Raw genomic sequence first — 20,545 nt, 5'->3', positions numbered from 1 at the left:
CAGAGCTAAAAGAGATGGAAGTTTTGCTGCCTTCTCTGACCAAGCCCCCTTCCCCGTTGAGATCCGGTACTTGATGGTGAACACGTCGTCTGAGCTTCCATGTGGATCACCGTCAAGACAGGCGGAGGGCGTCTCTGCCCTTCAAGGCCTGCCTGGATTCCAGGCTCCAGAAGTTGGGGCGTGTGGTTTGGGCTGGGGCTGGGGGCTGGGGCAGGGCTCGTTCTGGTCCCTGGACAGGCATTGCCCCCCTGTCCCCGGAGGCTCAAGCGTTGACCCCAGGCACTGGGAGCAGAGAGTCCTCTGAGAACATGAGTGAGGGTCTTGTGCTCTGCCAGCCTCGCTGCCCTGGGAGGAAGAAAGGGTCAGACAGAGCCCCTGCCGGGGAGGAGAGCAGGGCTGCAGCACAGTGAGATGGGGCCCGGTGGGGACGGGAGGTATTCTGTCCCCAGCTCCCTCCCCCCCGACCCCTGCACCAGGGCCAGTGTCTCGCAGCCCTCAGGGGCCTGAGCGCAACAGTTAAGCAGAGACCTGTTCTCTCAGTACAGGCTGTAACCAGTCTCCCCAGTATTTTATTTTTTTAAAGATTTTATTTATTTGACAGACACAGCGAGAGAGGGAACACAAGCAGGGGGAGTGGGAGAGGGAGAAACAGGCTTCCCGCGGAGCAGGGAGCCCGATGTGGGCCTCGATCCCAGGACCCCGGGATCATGACCTGAGGCTTCACGACTGAGCCACCGAGGCGCCCCCTCCCCAGTATTTTAGAAATTTGGTTGCCAACGATTTTACATTGAGAGAGACTGCATTAAAACCTAGATGCCCAGCTTCTCTTGAAAGAGACAACACTTGTAACCCTGGGCCCTCATTTCCACAGGGCAGGGCTGGGCCAGGGTGGGGACTGTGGCTCTCGGTTCACCCCAGTCCTCCTCACCCCCAGTAAGCCCCACGCTGTCGCCTTTCCCGGGGCCTTGTACCATTCTCTGTCCGATAGCATTAAGAGGTATTAATGGAGTATTTCTTTAGCCATGGCTGTATCAACAGTGGAGACAGGACAGGCCCGGGGGCTGCCGTGCGGCTCGGCTCACTCAGCCACTTGGCAGAGAAGTTGGGTCTGCTGCAGCCAAGCAGAGGGTCCGGAGTACCAGTGCAGGGGTGCGGGCTGTCCCAGGCTCCGCGTCCAGCACCAGGAAGGATCCAAGACAGCCGGGCCTTGAGTGCTCCCTGCTGTGGGTTGAGTGGAGGAGCCTCCCCCTCCCAAGGGGTCAGCCCATTGCCGGGGGCCCAGACCACTGAGAGCCCACTGCCAACTCACCGGGGCAGACTCGAAACTGAACCCCACGGCCTTTGGACTGGAGCCACCTACCTGAGCCAGCAGCCGGAGGTCCCGGCGGACCTGGGTGCCAGTCTCTCTGCTGGGGCGAGGGACGGCGAGTGGAAGACCGCGCCTCCTCCGATGGGAGCAGCCGCGGCCCTGGAGGGCGGGCTGCCCCTCCCCTGCCGAAGCGAACACGTCTTCCTCTCGAGTCGGGGGGGGGGGGGGGGTGTCTGGCAGGAAAGCCACTCACTTCAAAAGCAGCAAGTTGGAGGCGAGCCCACAGCCTTGCTCGCTCACAAAAGCTGCTGGGCAAACAACCATCGGTCAATCGGGGAGACCACCAGCAAGAGAGGGCCTTTGTAAGGACAGGGAGAAAGGCAGCGGGAGACACCGCAGAAGGATGAGGGGTGAGGGGGCGAGGGGACGCAGGGCAGGGGAAAGAAGATCAAGCCAGGCCGAGCCTCAGGCCCCCTCACCTCTTGGTTGCATTTGGCAAAAGCCTCCGGCTTGTTCTTCCCTGTAGTCCCCACTTAATCCCTGGAGGAGCCCAGGGCGCGCGCGGGCGGGGGGGCGTGGCGCGGGGCTGGCTGGAAGCGTGAAGGGCCCGTCCACGTTCACCGCCGCGTAGGTGAAGCGCTCACGCCAGCGCGCCGTTTGCTGCCCGCCCCCCCCCCGCCGCAGCTCCCCGCGCCGCCCGCGTGGGAGGCCCGATTCGCACTCGCAGACGCCCACACCGCCCGGAAGTGACACTGGCCGTCCTGCCACCCCGGCCCCCCAGATTGCCCCCGAGAGAGTCCCAACCCCCTTCTCCAGGGCCTCAACCGCAGGTCCCCTCGCGCTGGCACGACCCACTCCGTTTGTCTACGAGACGGGCACACTTTTTATTCAGCTGTTTTCACACAATTTCCCCTCCACCTTAAGTATCGTGTGGCATTTTCTGACCCCATTGCCCCAATTCTCCAACAGCTCCCGGCCCAACAATTCAACTCGATTCTGACATAACTACCGGGAAGTAGCATCAGACCCCACAGGTTAAAGGGCTCAGTTCCACGAGCCTGCCCCCCCTCAGATGCCAGCCACAAATGGGGTGCCCGGGGTGCCCACATTTCTGCCCGGCCAACCACAAATTCAGGGGTTTCCACGACACCCCCTCAGGTTCAATACTTGGCTAGAAGGGCTCACAGAACTCAGAACAACTTCACTAACCTTTACGGATTTACTATAAAGGATACAACTCTGCAAACAGTAATATGGAAGGGATGCATAGGCCAAGGCGTGGGGGAGGGAGGTGCGGTGCCCCCAAGCCCCCTCTGGGAGCATTACCCTCCCAGCACCTTGAGGTGTCCACCCAGAAGCTTTGCGAGATCTCTGGTCCAGAGTTTGTGTTGTGTAGCCATGGCTCCCCAGGATCTCCTCCCCTCCCTGGGGGTCTGGGAGGGGCTGGAAGTCCCACCCTCCAATCACTTGGTCTTTCTGCTGACCTGCCCATTCCCGGAACTCTCCAGTCGCCCTACCTTGTCACCTCATTAGCATAAACTCACCTGGAATCAAAAGGGAATCATTGTGAACAACCAAAGACACTCCCATCGGGAAATTCCCAGGCTGTTAGGGGAACTGGGGACAAAACCCAAGTATTTATCATATCACACATGTACTTCCTTCAACGTTCTAATTACCAAAACTTCTCCATAGTCAACCATCAACTCGACAAAACCACCACCAAATTTGCCACTCAGAGCAACCTGCTTGTTCAGTGCAACTGTCTGGTGTGTGAGCTCCCGGAGGCAGGGCGGTGTCCTGGCCAGCCCTGTGGACTCCATGAGCGTCAAACGAGGGGGCAGCACGGGGGGGGGTGGGGTGGTGTGTGTGCTGGCCTAGGGTGGTGGGACACGGTCCAAGAGCTGAGTGATGCCTGTCCGGCTTGGGTGCCCTCACACCCCCACTCTGGGCCAGGGAAGCATCAAAACATGTCCCAGACAACATGGATTCTTGCCTCCAAGATGGCCCCATGCTCAAGGCACTGCTCTGGGTTCCCACTACCCAATGGCTGGCAGTTAAGAGGTGTGGGAAGAGCTTGGCAAGAACCGCTCTCAGCAGCTCCTCTGGGGATGGGAATTACATGTGGAGATAAAGTTGCCTTCACATCAGACTGATTAGGTTCCCAAACCAAATGTCCGCCTTTAGAGCCTAAGGCATCCCCAGAAGTATGCGGAAAACAGGCAAGATCCCCCTGGACCAATGTCCCACGTCACTTGCACTGCCTAACTGGGGCCAGTGCCCCCGGGCAGTACCTGGAACGGGTAGGTCGTACCTCTTGCAGGTGAAGTAGAAACAGGACTGCAGGTGTTCCCCAAGCTCTCCACGTAAGTCAAGGCCACCCAAGAGTCCCTAGACTCCAGCACAGTCCCAGGCCAGGAGCGGGACGTGAGGGAGCACAGGACGGAATGTCAGGAGACTGACTAGTAACCACATATGGCTGTTTATTTTATACAGGGTTCTGTACAAACTATTTACACATATTCTTTACAGAATAGTAAACCACCTGAAGGTAAAAGGATAATGCTTTCTTCTCGTTGGCAGGGAGAATCCCAATGTCAGCAAAGCTACAAAACAAATGAACCCCCTCCTAAGGCTACAACAGAAGCCTGTGCCACTTGCCTTCTGGGATCCAAAGCCTGTGATCCTATGCCCCTCCGCCCCTCTTGCCCATCAATTCCTTCAGCATTTAGGCCCCAGCGCTGCGGCAGGGGAGCTGTGCATCTGTGAAGGCGGCAAGGGGACAAGCTTGCCGGGGGAGAAGCCTGGGACCGGGTCCTGGAAGAATTTCCTTTGTCTTCATGTCTCCATCACTGTCTAGATTAATCCATCCACATTACGCTTACCCCAAGTGGGACTCCTGCTACAGAGAATGACCCATCACTTTAACCTTTTGTTTTAAAGTGCTTAGTGTCACTTCACGTGACTCGCCGTAGAGACCCCTCACTGCCCTGGGCCTGCCGGCTGCCTGGCGTACTAAGTGCCCCCCACTCTGCCGTCTCGGTATGCTAAGGGACAGGACTTCTGGCACGTTCCCTTTAAGAAAACACCTGCCAAGAGAACAGTGCCCAAGAGACAGGAAAATGAAAGTACATGGCTGCTTCATACTCTACACCTCAATTCTTTAAAGCAGCAAAAGGCACTTTTTTTTCAAGCCAGAGTTAACCTCAAACAAACTTGGTTTCGCTTACAAGAAAAGTGGTCCAGAAGGACTGAATGATCCGTCTTGTCCCCGAAGGCCTGGAGACTCCTCCAGAAGCTTGGGGCGGGAGCTGGCTGTTCTCAGCTTCTCCCATACTCTTCAGGCTGGTGTGTTCCTTCTGGTTGCTGACAAGTCTCCAATGACATTTCCAACCAGGAAGGAGAGACCAGCAGTTGAGAAGATAAACTGAATCCCCCAAACGAAGCCAAGGTAGGAGCGAGTGGGTGCCTACTTGGGAGAACAGTGGTCTGAGGAGAAGAGGAAGGAAGGAGAGTGGGCCCGTGGGCGCTCTGGAAGTGCGGGGCTGTAAACACACAGCGGCTCTAGCTCAAGTGAGACGTTCAACAGTCGAGGAGAAAGGAAACTTCAGGGTCTTAGAAGCTCATCTTGCTGATGAGGACCGTTTTTCCTGTGAAGGAACTATCATTTTCAGAGTGAGGGTACTTTACATGTTGGGTGTATATGTAATTCTAAAAAGAGTAATAAAAGTGTCCTTTAAAAGCAACATCGTGTGGCTTGTGAGAGAACAGGGAGGAAAAAGAAGGCAGGCAAAACCAGGTTACATCTGGGCCCTGCAACCTCACATTCCTTCCTGTTTGACTGGAAATGCCCAAGTGATTTCTAGGCTGAAAATAGATAGGATTTACCTAGTAACCTACTTCACATCTGTCTGATTTCTGACCAGCTAAGGGAGCTGCTCTCGAGAGGGGCCGATCTTGCACCCGGCTAGCAGCCTCTGTCCCTCGCCTCGGTTCCAAGGTCTAACTCCCACGGCAGCAGCTCCTTCCTCCTCAGGCCAGTGGCAGCAGACGGAACAGGAGGCACCGCGAGGAGGGCCCTTGGTGGCCCAGCTTACTTGCTACGGGGCAGCTAAGAAGGTCCCCAGTAACCAGGCCCGGTGGGTTCCCAGGGCCACGGGCAGCTCAAGAAACCCCTGGTGCCCACCGCCAAGAGGCGGCAGCGGGCAGCGCAGGGGCAGGGCGGTGGGGAGGGAGAGGAGGCCCGCGGCCTGGCTCGGCCTCCGAGCGCAGCTCTCAGGTGCCAGTGGGCTCTGGAGCAAAGGTGAGCCATGGGCAGGCAGGGTGGGGGCCTGGCAGGAATAGAAAACCCTTGACAGAAACCCTTTTAATAAAGGAAATTCCACCCCCTCCCAATCCTTCCATGGAAGGGTGAAACCTCAACGTAATGGAGGAGGCAGCGCCCTCCCTGGCATTTAGGGGAACAGCTGCAGCTGGAACTTGGGGGCCCACTCCAAGGCACTTTTCACCACAGCCAGGGCGGCCGCTCCAAGTGCCACCGTCAGCCCCATCACCGCCAGCTTCACAAAGCGGTTGGTCCTTGGTTTGGTCAGGACGTCTTTCGTTCGATCCTCAGGTCGCAGGAATCCCCGAAACCGCTGCCGCAGCACCGTGTCAGGCCTCTGCTGGGCTGATGCCAGCTCAAAGTCTTTGAAGGTAGAGGCGGCTGTCCTGCAGAGGCGGAGGAGACAGAAGAAGGACATGCAATGAAAGAAGAGACAGAAAAACGGGATTATCACAGAGGCTGAGGGCAGAGCCGTCCACTGCTCACAAGGCTCTTCTGGATAAAGAGCCGTGAAGACTGAGGTAGGGATTCTGCTGGCTGGAGCTTAGATCTCTGGAGACATCCCCCAGCCCGGCGCCCGGCAGACACAATCCTCCACCACTTCTGCTCACCCACAGACACCCCCAGGTCAACCAGAGCCTCCGCCTCACTCACTTCTCGGCCTGCTGTTGGGCAGATGCCTCCCGCGCAAGTTCGGACGGGGGAAACTGAACAAACAGGTCTCCAGCTCTGCTGATCAGGGTCTCATAGGGCAGGTCCTGAGGGATCTGGGACAACAGGTGGTGGACCGAGGCCATGTCACAGTCACAATCCAGGACTTCCTGCTCTCGATACAACACGATCTGTGGGGAGCAAGGCCTTGCATCAGAGACCGGGACAAGCAGGGCCTTCGCCGCTTGCACGTCATTCTCCTTAGAGATGAATTTAAATCGGTAACAGACAGCAGACTCTTGTATCCATCTAGGAAGGAATAACGTATGTATGCTTTTCCCAGGGGGCTGGCCCTTCCTGCTACAGGCAGACTTCCACCCCAGGATGCGGAAGGCCGACCAACAAAATGAAAGAGGTTCTTTTAGGAGGAAGAGAAGAAAAGGGCTCACAGGGAGACTCCTGGAGCTCCCACACAGAAAAAAATGGTTCAAAGCAGTAGAAAGAACAGGCTTGCTCCCCTCTCAAGAGCAGTGAAGGCACCTCCATGGAACGGGAAGCCCATCAAGCCCTGCCAGTGTCCCCCCTGTCGTCGTACTGCACCTTCTCCCTCCCTGGCCTGGAGCTGGCAGTCTACACTAGTTCCGGGGGATGTCAAGAGGAACATGGACAATTCATTATGCACATGAGCATTTTAAAGTTTCAGAAGAATCATGCAGGAAACAGATCTCTTTAACTTGGTTTAACCAAGCATTTCCCAATCCTATTTTTACACAGAGCCTTTTCTTTCCCCATAACACTCCCATTCACATTGCACAGAGCGGCGTCCAGGGGCACCAGTCTGGGAAATGCTCTTTCCCATCTTTCCAAAATCACCTGGTCTCCCTTGAGGGAAAACGATTGAGTTGGAATGGGTGATGGGGAACCTAGCTGCTGGCTTGTGGCCTGTACCTACCACGGCTGCAAAGTAAATGGGCATCAGCGGGTGGCAGGCCAGGAAGAAGTCGTATAACCGCACGACGTGCCTGAAGTCAGACAGGACATGCCCAAACCAGGTGATGAGCCAGCTGAGGGCAAAGATGGTTCCCACCTCGGCACTAGGAGCAAGGAAATCCAGACATTAGGTTCCCTGACAGGCTGTCCCTCTCCGCTCCCTGGGACATCTTTGTCCTCGGTGCTTATTAAGAAAGAATTTGGGAGATACACTCTCTGGAAAATTCAGCCCCCTAGGAATTCAGCATCTTCTCACCGAATACAAAATCCTTAAAACATACCCACCATCATGACACTAATACTATGATGGGGTCCTGGTTGCCTTATCTCGCTGGCTGCTGTCCTAATGGCTAACCAGTGTCAATAACAGGAAGAAGAAGTCTGTTTTCACAGAACGATACCATGGTTTGCACATATTCTCAGGCTTAAAGACACAACTGTATTAATTGTTCAGTTAACGTGAGATGACTGAAACATCTTAAGACACAGACATTAAAAAAAAAGGGGGGGGGTGAGGTGTTGGCCCAAGGACTCATTTCCAATTACACAGAAGAGAAAAAAATCATATAAGATTTGCAAAGAAATATTTCTTCTCCTTGGAACCTAGAGAATAAAACAACCCACGGATGGCCTTGTCCTTCTCGATTCGGGATCCTACAGTAGTATGTCCTTTTCCTGAAGCAATAACCTCAAAGTCCACCTCGGCATACTCACCTCCCCAGCCCTCCCCACCAAATGTAACCTCCTCAAGGGCATGTGCTGTACATCTCTCGTATCCCCACAAGAGCACAGTACCCAAAAAAGTGCTCCCAGACTGTACAGACCTGAATTATCCAGCTCACTGGCGAACAGAAAGGACAATCTGGAAAAACTTAACGCCTGTCAACATACAATGGTGGTGCAATTGAGCTGGACTTGTGAGGAAGAGACCAGGGCCAGGAGAAAGTCAAAGGGGTGTGGGTGTGCGTGTGCAAGCGTGTACACAAATGGAAACGTATACATACCACTGCATGAAGTCATGGAGCTCTGGATTCACCTGGTCAATGATGGGCATCAGATAGTTTAATATATGCTTGGTGTTGTCCATTGTTGGATCCATGAAATCCCTGGACGGAGACAATTCAATGAGCTTGGTCAGACCAAATGCTCAGATCAGGGCCGAGGGGGTAGAACAGGGTTCCCACCACTGGAAAGAGACTAGCAAACGGGCTGAGGAGTGGTCCCCAGGGGGGCTTGAGGAGGGATCCCACATCCTCTTGTATTCCTCTGCGCTGGTACCTGAGGTGGTGGGTAGACAATTTTTCTACCAGGGACGGTGTCAGCTTCTCGCCTACCACCAGCAGAAACGTGACCACGATGTCGTGGTAACCCTGGTAGTAGTGCAGCTGAGGGTTCCGCTCCAAGATGAGGAGGATGATGTCGATCAGCTCTTCCTGGAGCCCCTCTCTCTGCTTCTCCGGCATGCCTGGGGAGGGAAGACGAGGGGAGATGCCCCTGAACACACTGAGCATCCTGCTAACAAGGAGGGGCGAAGACGGTCAGCAAAGGATTTGCCAAGTGTTTAATAAAAAGAATAAGTTATGAACAGTTTGGCAACACGTATTAAAATCCCCACACTGATACTACTCGGCACACAGGAAGGAGCCACAGAGCAGCAGCCTCACGGCGGGGCGGGGCGGGGCGGGCCCGGCCCACCAACCCCTTCTCAGCCCAGTCACAGCTGACACTGCCTGGAGCAGGAACAGCACGCCTGCGGCGGCCGGGTACTGCCGGGAAGTACCCCAGGGTCGCTGCTGGGGAGCGTCTCCAGGAGCTCGGCAACCCAAAGCGAGGGGAATTTTATAAAAATAACTGAGTCATAAAACACAAAGGAACTACTCCAGGGTCGAGGAGGCTAATGAGGTAGGATGACTGAATGGGAACTGCTTGCATTCACATTGCCTTTTCCTTTAAAGGATTTTACTGCCGTTGAAGGGTGAGACCTGAATAAAATCTCCACGTTAGTAGCACTAGTTTTCAGTATGTTGCTGATTTCTTGAGTGCCGTGTGAGTATGTAAGAGCCTTGTTTTTAGGAACCACACCCTGAAATATTTAGGCGTAAAGGGACACCATGTCTGTACTGATTCTTAAATAATTCAGGAAAAAAAGCGTATGTGTGTGTGTGTGTAGGAGAGAGACAAAGCAATACTAAAGCAAATATAGTAAAACATTAACATATAATGTAGGAAATCTGCGTAAAAGGCATCTGGGGAATTATTTGTCCTATTTTTGCAACTTTTTCTATAGGTATGAGAAATTATATAAAAATAAAAAATTTGAAAGAGTTACATGTTCTCCTCTAAACCAAACGAAGTATCACAGGAATATATCTTGATCCAAGGTATATCTGGAAACCCCTTCTCAAAAAGGCTTATTCTAAAAGACCCAATAAAAAGAAAATGAAGTAACTACTATGGTTAGGGAAAGTAATCAAAGTGGTGAGAGAACAAGACTAAACTCTGTTTGAATTTTCAGAGTAAGAGAGGTCAGCTGAGCTCAAAAGAACACGGATGTAAGAAGAATATGAAACTACATGGAAAGTGCAGCCCACACAAAGAACCTCACAGACCAACATTCCATAAATGGCAGAGGCAGAAAGGGGTCAGAGGAAAAGCAGGTTACCTAGGGGGAAATGAGGGCACCTGCGTGTGTGGTCTCCTCCAAACCGGCAGGACAGGGAAAGGGGACTGGGCCACGGGCAGACGTTTTTATCAAAAGCAAGCGGGCAGGCTACCGGCTACACAGGAATCATGAGCAGGGGTGCAAGCAAGATTTAAGAGGCAAAATCCAAGCCAGAGCATGGTTTCGGAAGAGTGAGGCAATGGGTTTAGAGGCTCTTGTCCCTTTTAGCAATTCTCCTTTCTTTGTGGACCTAAACAAAGGTGAGGCTGCCAAAGGAAGAGAAATGGATCATAAACACGAGGTCTGTTGCTCAGCTTCCTTCACTGTGAACATGGAGACAACAGTTGGTCATTCTTCTCATGCCTCCTGGAATGGGAAGCGATTTCTAAACAGACCCTTTAAAACATGCAGGGAATGGCCTCCTTCCCTTCCAGCCCAGGGCCCAACAGAGGCACAGGTAGGATACCCCTATTTATACATCTAATCAGATGAGAGCTTGTTTGGAGGGTCTAGCAGGGAGCGCAGCTACTCGTATACCCCTGACCGAAGAACGGTCCTCTCCTCTCTCGGGGAAGGTCGTCCTCTTCAACCGAGCGCACAGCTTCGGGAGGGACGCACATGGAGCGGTGAGGGAGGAAGGGGACACCCGCCTAGCCAGCCAGATCAGCTGAATCAACCCTGGCGATCAATGGGGTGACAGATGTCGCAGCCAGATCGCCCTCACATCCACATCTAATCAAATGAAGATATGAATACTTCTTCTTAGTGCCCCCTTGTAAACCTATCTGCTATTTAAAGCCAGACGATGGCTCCAACGGTCCCTATGAAGTCTCTTCGGTGGCTCTGAATCAGGGAAAAGCCTCTAAGTTTTTCATTCAGCACCTCTAGGCCAAGAGAAATTACTCTGGGCTCAGGCTTTCGCCGCGGGGGTGTGAACGTGACTGAGCCGGGGAGAGAATGTCTCTGCAGACTGAGCGTACAAAGGGCTCCTGAGGAGGCAGGGGCCCCTTTGAGGTCACGCCGTGGGCTGGGCTGGAAGCAGCTGGGCCGGGAACTCCCAGGTGGCGGGACCCAAAGAGCTTCTCACCAGGCGGGAACCGTCGCAAAGACCGCCTGACGTCCAGCAGCACTTGCTGGTAGTCCTTGCTTCCCTGCCGTAGGTTCTTCCCTGTGGGAGGAAAAGGAACATGTTACTGCAGGAATGTCTGGGAGCCAGATCAGGGGCAAAAACGTTCTGGTATGACATCAGAAGCCCGGAGGACATCCTTCAGCTTTTTCCTGAAGAGGACAAGACACAAGACACAACATTTGGAGAAGAATCCCCAGTTTAGTTCCAAACGTGCTGTTTCATTCGAGTCACTGTGACCATAAGAGGAGGGACATGCAGTGTTCAGGGTGAGGCAGAAGGAGCAGCAGAGATGTCAGGAAGCCAGGGGCCTACTGGAGGCTGCTCCTGGCATGTCACTGGGAGACTGCTCTGAATTTCAACATGCACGTCGGTAAAATGGGGATATCTCCTTCCATATGTTACTACGCTGATCAAATAAGATCATGAATGTGGAAAGCACAGATCACTGGAAAACCTGGACATCTCTGCAGCCTCGGGAGCACTGAGCTGTTCAGGAAGGAGCATTAAGATAAACTCACACAAAGAAGAACCTAACCTCTCTTGACCCTGAAATCTAAAAACTAAGACACTGCAAATAGGAGCCTGTGTTCAGCTGATTAAGTCCAACACAGTGTGAAAGTAAGGAGGCAGTCTCTAGCTGTTGTAAATGGAACCAGCACACATCTCCCTCAACCCCAACCAAGGGTAATATAACAAGTGCGCATTTCCATCACAGCCCCAATCCGAAGCTACCGGAGGAGCACGTGTAACACTTCCCTACACACAGACTTCACCTTGTAAAGATCTGGGTAGTTTGGAATCTGACAGAAGATCATCCTCTCATGGTTTAGAGTGTGAATGTGGTGACGTCTTTTCCTTCCAACCGAAAGCTGACTGCTCCGAGGCAGCCGGTTTCAAAGATAATAACAAGTGGCAACTTAACACCTACTTGGCTGCACCTCGGCACCGTGGGCTTATCGGCAGAGGCTGCATGACCCGCCTCTAGCACCTGGCACACAGCAGGAGCACAGCTAATATCTGCCACACGAGTGAAAGGATCTCTAGCACCTGGACTTTGGCGGTACATAGCAGAAAAGCAATCAATGTTTGTTGAGTGACTGAATGACCAAGTGGATTCACTGTTGTGCAGTACTTTTTTGTATTTTGTACTATATTCCAAGGAACTGCTTTTACTTCATTGGCCTTGCAAATTAGTAAAGAACAGCTTTTCTTTTCTTTTCAAGATTTATGTATTTGTTTTAGAAAGAGAGAGAACACGTAAGTGAACGTGTGTGCACGGAGGAGGGGCAGAGAGTGAGGGAGAAAGAATCTCAAGCAGACTCTCCACGGAGCGCAGAGCCCCACATGGGGCTCAGTCCCATGACCATGAGATCAAGACCCGCGCTGAAATCAAGAGTCGAACGCCCAACCGACCGAGCCACCCAGGTGCCACAGTAACGGCTTTTCTTACTGTTACAGAACTTCAGAATTCAAAACGTCTTAGTAGTTCCCAATAAAAAAGTTTTGTTTTGTTTTGCTTAAAGACCAGAGAGGTATTCTCTCTCCCCATGGCCTAGCGTTTCTCAAAATGAGTTCATCTGCACCAGAATGAGTTCATTTGTCTGTTAAAATACAGATTCCTATAACCCACCCCTAAGTGAATATAGAAACTAGAATAAACTCCCCTACCTAGTCAATAAAAGCTACCCATCAAACTAATAAAAGCTCATTTCATTTTTTGAAGAAAATTCTACTTATCACTTTCAGGGGATGCCCAAACATGTCCTAAAATGCTTTAGATTTGCTCATCTACTATTGGCTTAAAATGAGCCTAAAAATCAAAGATCCTGGAATTCTTTCTATTTTCTTTTTTAAGATTTTTATTTATTCATTTGAGAGAGAGTGAGAGAGCACAAGCAGGGGAAGTGGCAGAGGGAGAGGGAGAGGCAGGCTCCCCACTGAGCAGGGAGCCCGATGCGGGGCTTGATCTTAGGACCCCGAGACCACGATTTGAGCCGAAAGCAGACGCCCAACCAACTGAGCCACCCAGGCGCCACCTGGAGTTCTTTTATCCTTGCGTCCTAGACAGATTTCCCTCACAACCACCCACCACCATTACCTGATATAGGAGGTGGGTCATTGGTGTTGACATTGAGGAGCTTGGGCCACACTTTCTGCCTGATCTCATCAGTCAGAAGCCCTCCTTCACTGATGGCCATGCGTCTAAGGGCGGCCACATCAGTGGGGTCACTGTTCAGAGCCTGGTGTATCTCTGCCACTTTCTTTTTCCTTTTGGCATTAAAGTCTGCAAAACAAAGGGGGAAAAGGCATCAGGCACATATTCAGCACGTGCTCATTTTCTGTGCAGGGCTCGCTCAATCTCCTGATTTCGTTTGAGGTACAAGTAGGTATTTTTGAAGTTGACCTATAGGTATGTCATTAGTACATAATGTGCAAAACGCTAAGGAGATAAACCATATAAGTGACAGGCAAGGGACTACCATTAGAATAAACACCCAGTGAATTCAGGCATTTCTGACACTAGTAATGTTTTGGAATAGAACAGAATGCTTGTTCTTTCTTAATAACTAACTTCACAGAACATACATATGTCTTTACATAATAATTTTTTCCTGTTGTTTATATACATGTCACCAAAATTTAATACTTTTAAAATAAAACCACATGATAAAAAATTCTCGTTACATGCTAATACAGCTGGTAACATCTCAGAATTACAGAGATATTTTTTCTTTCTTTTTTTTTTTAAAGTAGGCTCCATGCCCAATGTGGGGCCTGAACTCATGACCTAGAGATCAAGAGTTGCATGCTCTACCAACTGAGCCAGCCAGGCACCCCTACATAGAGATTATTTTCAAAAGCAGAATATCAAAGGGTGTACTTGGGTCCCCAGTGTGGCTGGTGGTAAGAGAGGCATGATCGTGCACACACAGCAACTGTTTCTTGACCACCATGTTAATTGCATGTGAGCAGAAAGTAATGTTTTAAGCATCTTACATCCTTATGTGATAGTTTGTGATTTACACTGGCATTTTACTGTGTTTAAATTCCTTCTAAGGAATTGGCTGAGCGTCTGTGGTTGATGGGTATCCTACTGTAATTTTTCTATTGAAAATAATGCGGTAATATGCTTTCACAGTTCAGTGCAGAATATCTAATATTAGGAACAGCAAACACAATAAAAGTTAAACAGGACAATACCAAAGAGATGTTACAAAACAGTGTAGTATAATTGCCCCCCCAAACGGATGTGCAGACACCAAGAACTCAAAGAGGCTGTGGTAGGTCAGGCTAACTTGAGAAGGCCTTACTGAAGAGTGCAATTTCTAAAGGAAGAGGGGATTTCAAGAAGCAAGGGGTGGGGCAGAGAGCAAAAGAAAGGCTTGGATCCAGGGAACACAGGGCCCTTTCATCTAACAGTAAACAGACTCATGTAAGAAACAGTTATGTAGCATATACAAAGCGCAAGACCCTACAGTTAAGTGGAAGGTAACACTGGAAGGAAGAGTAGGCTTTAGAAGGGTCCCTAAGCAGCCTTCCTCAATAATACCCTATTTTGAGACAGTCTACAAATTGTTCCCATGACAAAGATGCACATTATTAACACCATGAAAGTTGGTAGTAATGATCCTGGTTACCTATGACAGCTGTGACATACAAACCATACAAACAGAGGCATCACTGGCTTGGAGTCACATGCACCTGGAGGTGCAGACAGGAATACAACACAGGTGACTCTTCACCCCGGTAAACCTGTTCTCCTGGTTAGACTGTTATTTTCCCTGATAACCTAGTAGGGTGACCATCTGTTCCAGTTTGTCTGAGAGATTCCTGGTTTACGTCTATAGTCCCGGCATAATTACTCATAGTAAACCCCTCCTGCTAACTGCACTCTCAGAAATGTCCCAGCTTGGATGCTGTATTAAATAGTAACTCTACCTAGAGATCATGAAAAATCAGGTCTCAATTCCCTCTGCTAGCATAGCACCTAACTAGTCTAACGTTTGTTTATAACATGCTTCAAGTTCTTAAAGATTGATTGATTGATTTAGAGCGTGTGCATGGCGGTGGGGAGAAAGAATCTCAAGCAAACTCCCCACTGAGCGTGGAGCCCAACGTGGGGCTCGATCTCACAACCTGAGCCAAAATCAAGAGTCCACTGCTTAACTGAATGAGCCACGCAGGTGCCCCAAGATGCTTCAAGCTCTTGGCTTGAGTGTGTCCTTCCTTCCTTCTACCCACCCGCTCATTAGTCTATCCATTCATTTATCCAACCATCACTGAATGAGCTGCTACTTGTAATAAGTACTACACTGGGGACAGGACGATGAATATGACACCTCAGCCTTTGAGAGAGTCACATTAGGGAGGGACACATTATTATATAACAGAATCATGAAAAATTATGAAAATCCAGAGGAAAGAATGACTACTTCTGGGGCAATCAAGAAAGGTTTCAGTGAAAATACATTCTGCCACCTTTTTTTAGTTAAAAAAAATTTTTTTTAAGATTTTATTTGAGAGAGGGCGCCTGGGTGGCTCAGTTGGTTGGGCGACTGCCTTCGGCTCGGGTCATGGTCCTGGAGTCCCGGGATCGAGTCCCACATCGGGCTCCCTGCTTGGCGGGGAGCCTGCTTCTCCCTCTAGCCCTCACCCCTCTCACGTACTCTCTCTCTCATTCTCACTCTCTCAAATAAATAAATAAATCTTTAAAAAACAAACAAACAAACAAACAAAAAGATTTTATTTGAGAGAGAGGCAGAGGGGGAGGGAGAGGGAGAAGCAGGCTCCCTGCTGAGCAGGGAGTCTGACTCGGGGCTCCATCCCAGGAGCCTGGGATCATGACCTGATCTGAAGGCAGACGCTTAACCGACTGCGCTACCCAGGCGCCCCTATTCTGCCCCTATTCTTCTTAAAGCAAACTTTGCACATGGAAGACTGTTGAAGGAAGCATTCCAGGCAGAGGAAAGAGTGTGTGGAAAGCCTTGTCACATGAAAGAAATAACGCGTCCAGAAAACAGAAAAATTCTGTGCGGCTGAAGTGTTAGGGAAAGAGAGAAAACAGAACCTGGATGGATGCAGGAACTGTGGGCAATAAGAATTTGGGTTTTGTCCTGCACTCAAGAGGAAGACAAGGTGGGGCGCCTGGCTGGCTCAGTCAACGGAACCTGTGATTCCTGATCTCGGGGTTGTGGGTTCGAGTCCCACACTGGGTGTAGAGGTGACTTAAAAATAAAATATTAAAAAAAAAGAAAAAGAGGAAGTCAAGGAAGGAATTTTAAACTCGATCAGGGGCTCCTGGGTGGCTCAGTCAGTTAAGCATCTGCCTTTGGCTCAGTTCATGATCCTGGAGTCCTGGGACCGACCCCCCGTGTTGGGCTCCCTGCTCAATGGGGAGTCTGCTTATCCCTCTCCCTCTGCCCCTCACCCCACTCATGCGCACGCTCTCCCGCTTTCTCGCTCTCAAATAAATAAAATTAAACAAAATAAACTTTGGATCAAAGGGCCATCCTTTGGAAGAGAAGGCTGTATGTGTTCAGAGAGGAACTGCAGACATGTAGAAGAAAAGACTTTTTATATAACACAGGCTGAGACAAAATATGGCAGGAATTGGATTAATTTCCAGCAAAGAAAGAAAAATCAAAATATTTTATTCACATATATATTTTTATTTTTAAATTTTGGGGTGTCTAGGTGGCTCAGTTGGTTAAGCGTCTGCCTTCGGCTCAGGTCATGATCCCAGGGTCCTGGGATCGAGCCCCACACCGGGCTCTCTGCTCAGTGCGGAACCTGCTTCTCCCTCTCCCTCTGCTGCTCCCCCTGCTTGTGCTCTCTGTCAAATAAATAAATAAAATCTTTAAAAATAAATAAATAAATAAATTCAGAGTGTCCCTGTACTTTCTACACATCACAAATTAAGAACACTTAGAATGATAATACCGAATATTGTTGAGGTGAGCTGACATTTAGAAATCTTATTAAACTACTTGCTAAGAGTGTGGATATATTTTCTCAAATTGTTTATACATATATCCACCCCTCTTCCCAAGTAAGCTATTCGGCAATCTGGGGGAAAGGAAAATTGTTGCTAGTATCACTAACTAGTAACAGTAGCACTGTTTGCAATCAGCTGGATTTCCATTATGCTTTGGCAAATAATCGGCCAGAATTTTAACTAATTCTGAACTCAAACCACAGCTCCCATACTTATTTCTCCTAACACTATCCTCCCATTCTATTTTTAATCCTGCATTTCAAAATTTACTACTATCTTCTCGTTTTTGGCACTTTGTGGGAACTCAACAAATATGTGCAGAATAAAAGAAATAATTTGGCTTGGCCACTGTTCCTGGAAAAAGTGGCCTATAGTAAATGACATTATTTTCCCCCACACTACTGTTAGGGACAGGCTCACTGCAAAACCCTAAATAGATATGTAAACTCTTTGGCCTCTTTCTAAAGCTACTGGTACTTCCCAAAATAGGATACCGTTCAAATGTGGACTTTAGCTGCTGTCTGTTTAGGCTCCACTATCAACCCCACAATCTAGTGATTGAATGGTAGTGGCAGATGAGGAAGGCACACTATGTGTGCCATTCCCCGCTTCAACAAAAATTTATTGCCCCTAATATATAGGCTCTCATTGTGATGTAAAAAAGGGGGAGAAAACAGAAAACTCAAGTGCACTAGAGATGTACGAATTACAGAGTGATAAGGACAACTGTAGGCCTATACAACAAGGAAGAAAAGGTTAGCAAGAGTCTCAGCTGAACGACTAGTATCACCTCAGAAAGAGAAAAATCATAGACCTATTCTTGGGATTCTCAGGAAAACAGTAAAATTAACGTCCACTCAGCCTAAATCAAAACAATGGAAGACCCAGCCAGAGGGGACACAGAGTCCCCCAAACAGACACTTCCTGTCCCATCCCTTGAACTTCTAATGCTGACACTGGAAATTTTCTTAAAATTTTATGTTTAAACTTCATACCTGTACCAGATAAAGAGTGGGAGAGGAAAACCTTACCTTACTCAAGTAAGGTTCCTACTAAAAACAAAACAAAGTAACCTCTGTTTCTGGAAGTCCTAATTAGTTTCAACAAACAGTATCCAAATTAGCAGAGATCCATTAACTACCTGAAACATGAAGACAAGCATGTATTAAGAAAAACTGCTTGGGGCACCTGGGTGGCTCAGTCAGTTAAGCATCCGACTCTTGATATCAGTTCAGGTCTTGATCTCAGGTTGGTGAGTTCGAGGCCCCTGTTGGGCTCCGTGGAGCCTACTTAAAACAAAACAAAACAAAACAAAAAACTGCTTTACCCCAACAATAAAGAAAAATATTCTAGAGAGTAAACCAATCTGATCATAAAGTCTACAAAGGAGGGATTCCAGTATTAGTAACTTTGCCAACAATTCTCCAATATGATTAAAAGCAAAACTCTCATCTCTAAATTCCTTCCAGAGAAGCAAAACCAAGGAAACTGGGTTAAAGTCTCACAACCTAGGCACAGCCACACTACAACAGGTCACAAAACCATACTGCTTGGGGCACTATGCCATGAGGACAGATGTCGTACAAAAACACCAGCAAAGGGTTACAAGGCCAAAGGGCCCAAAGAAGTAATATGAGGAGTGAACAGGAGGAAAGGAAGATAACAGAAAATGAGCCCAGAGAAACAAGATGTGGACACCAGGTGCTTCACCAAAAATGTGGGTTGCATAGGTGGCTGGCTCTGTTATGGGCAGCACCCAACAGGGGACGGAAAAATGGGAAAGCTACCTTCTTAGGGGGAAAGGATTATTTTCCTTGGTACAGAGTAAACAATAATTCTAAGCGCCGTTTTAACTGTATGTAAAACATTCAAAAACAGTGCACAACGAAACGATGATTTCATAGAAATTACTGCTTAGTATGAAACTATAAAAATTTGGGAGAATCGCTTTCTTCTACACAATTAAGTAATGTTAAATTAGGTGGCACAGCATCGAGACAGAAAGTAGATTAGTGGCTGCCAGGAGCTGCGGAGACTAGAGAATGGAGAGTGATGGGGGTTTCTTTTTGGAATTAGAAATGTTCTGGAATCAGACAGTGGCTATGATTGCACAACACCGTAAATGTGCTAAGAACCAGTGAACTGTACGTTTTTAAAAGGCTGGATTTTTATGGCAATTAAAAGAAGTAAGTGGAGCACGTTCACCGCGTAAATTAAGCCGGCGAGAGATGAATGAAGTTTGGGAAACGGGCCTTACAACTAGGGAGGAGGCACCAGCAGTGTGCGGACGTGGCCAGACAGCCTCGGGCCGGGGGTGGAGGCTCGGCCTCAGTTCTCCGGGAGACCCAGTTCTCCCCAGACGTGACGAAGCCGGACCAGATCCCCCGCCAGTCCTTCGCACGGGGCACGCGAGTCGGCCAGCAGGGTTCCTCTGGTCTCAGCATCCGCTGACTCCCCAACTCCAGGATCGCTTCCCTTTCAGACATGACCGGGCCCACCACCCTTTTCCTCTCCCGCCGTCCCGACCTCAGCCTGCGGCGCTGGGCACACCCCGCGCGGTCCCTCGGGGGCCCCCCCACCCCCCGGACGCCGCCTGCGCCCGGGGCCCCTCCTCCGACAGCTGTCCCCTGCCTACCCCCCGCAGGGCCGCCCCTGCCCCTCGGGCCGTCCCCGAAGGTCGCTCCTCGGCGCCCCCGCCGGCTTCCGTACCTGTCTTCTCCGCGCCACCGTCCCAGCGGCTGGAGGTGGGGCCGTCACCCTGCGCACTCCGGAGGGCCATGTCCCGGGGGCCCGGGCCCGGGCCCGAGCCCCGGCTGGTGGCACAGCTGAGAGAAGACGCGGCTATGGCCGCGGGACCCAGAGCCGGCTCCGCCGGACAGGGTAGAATCGGTCAGCCCGCGGCGCGCAGGCGCGCAGGCGTCCCGCGCGGGCTCCCGCCCCCGTGCCGGCACGTGACCGGCCGCTACGCCAGGCGGAAGGCGGTCGCGGGGACACACGCGCAGGCGCCCTAAGAAGCGAGAGGAAGAGCGCGGGCAGCGCGCCAGGTAGTTCTGTGTGAACTATAGAGCGTGGCGGGCACATTTGAGAAAGTGTGTTCAGGACCAGATTTTGCCATTTCTTTTGCTTTTCTTATCTGTAAAATGATACTGATGATGATAAAAGTACTGAACTCACGGAATTATTGGGAAAGTGCCTAGAATATTTAGAAGCATATAGTAACTGCTCCACAATTATGAGCCATTATTTTTGTTTACCAAGAATTTTACCAGCATCTCACCTCCTCACACGAGCTCCTGTCGTCATACTTGGCGACTTAAGGGTTCAGTAGAACCATTGCATACAGCTCCACAGGTTGTGCACTGCTCAAGGCCAGAAAATGCCTTTTACATAGACCGTTATGTGAGCCGTTCCCCTTCGAGTGGTACAAAAATGGCCACTCACCCAAAATGAGCACCCATCTTATCAGGTCTTTGAACATGGAAAAG

The 20,545-nt window shown here is 50.3% G+C and overlaps 1 protein-coding gene across 4 annotated transcripts; it reads right to left on the bottom strand.

The window, feature by feature from the left end:
* Positions 1-3,772: 3,772 nt before the first annotated feature.
* TBC1D20 (TBC1 domain family member 20) lies at positions 3,773-19,987 on the bottom strand. 4 transcript variants are annotated; one of them, XM_028118719.2, is made up of 9 exons: positions 19,770-19,986; positions 18,249-18,349; positions 13,164-13,349; positions 11,024-11,104; positions 8,553-8,739; positions 8,279-8,380; positions 7,237-7,378; positions 6,288-6,475; positions 3,773-6,019 (listed from the first exon to the last, which is right to left on the bottom strand). In XM_028118719.2, exons 3-9 carry the CDS (start codon positions 13,261-13,263, stop codon positions 5,764-5,766), a joined length of 1,056 nt encoding a protein of 351 aa, XP_027974520.1. In that variant the 5' UTR covers positions 13,264-13,349; positions 18,249-18,349; positions 19,770-19,986; the 3' UTR covers positions 3,773-5,763. The 4 variants fall into 4 exon arrangements, with proteins under 4 accessions (XP_027974520.1, XP_027974519.1, XP_027974518.1 ...); XM_028118718.2 differs by having other exon boundaries at positions 18,202-18,346; XM_028118717.2 differs by having other exon boundaries at positions 18,249-18,346.
* Positions 19,988-20,545: the final 558 nt, after the last annotated feature.

The sequence above is a fragment of the Eumetopias jubatus genome, unplaced genomic scaffold (genome assembly GCF_037043125.1).
Source record: "Eumetopias jubatus isolate StellerSeaLion01/CBP00866 unplaced genomic scaffold, mEumJub1_p1.0 scaffold_9, whole genome shotgun sequence".
Classification (NCBI taxonomy): Eukaryota; Metazoa; Chordata; class Mammalia; order Carnivora; family Otariidae; genus Eumetopias; species Eumetopias jubatus.
Note: the sequence above shows the minus strand (reverse complement) of the source record. Positions and strands in the feature narration are given on the sequence as shown.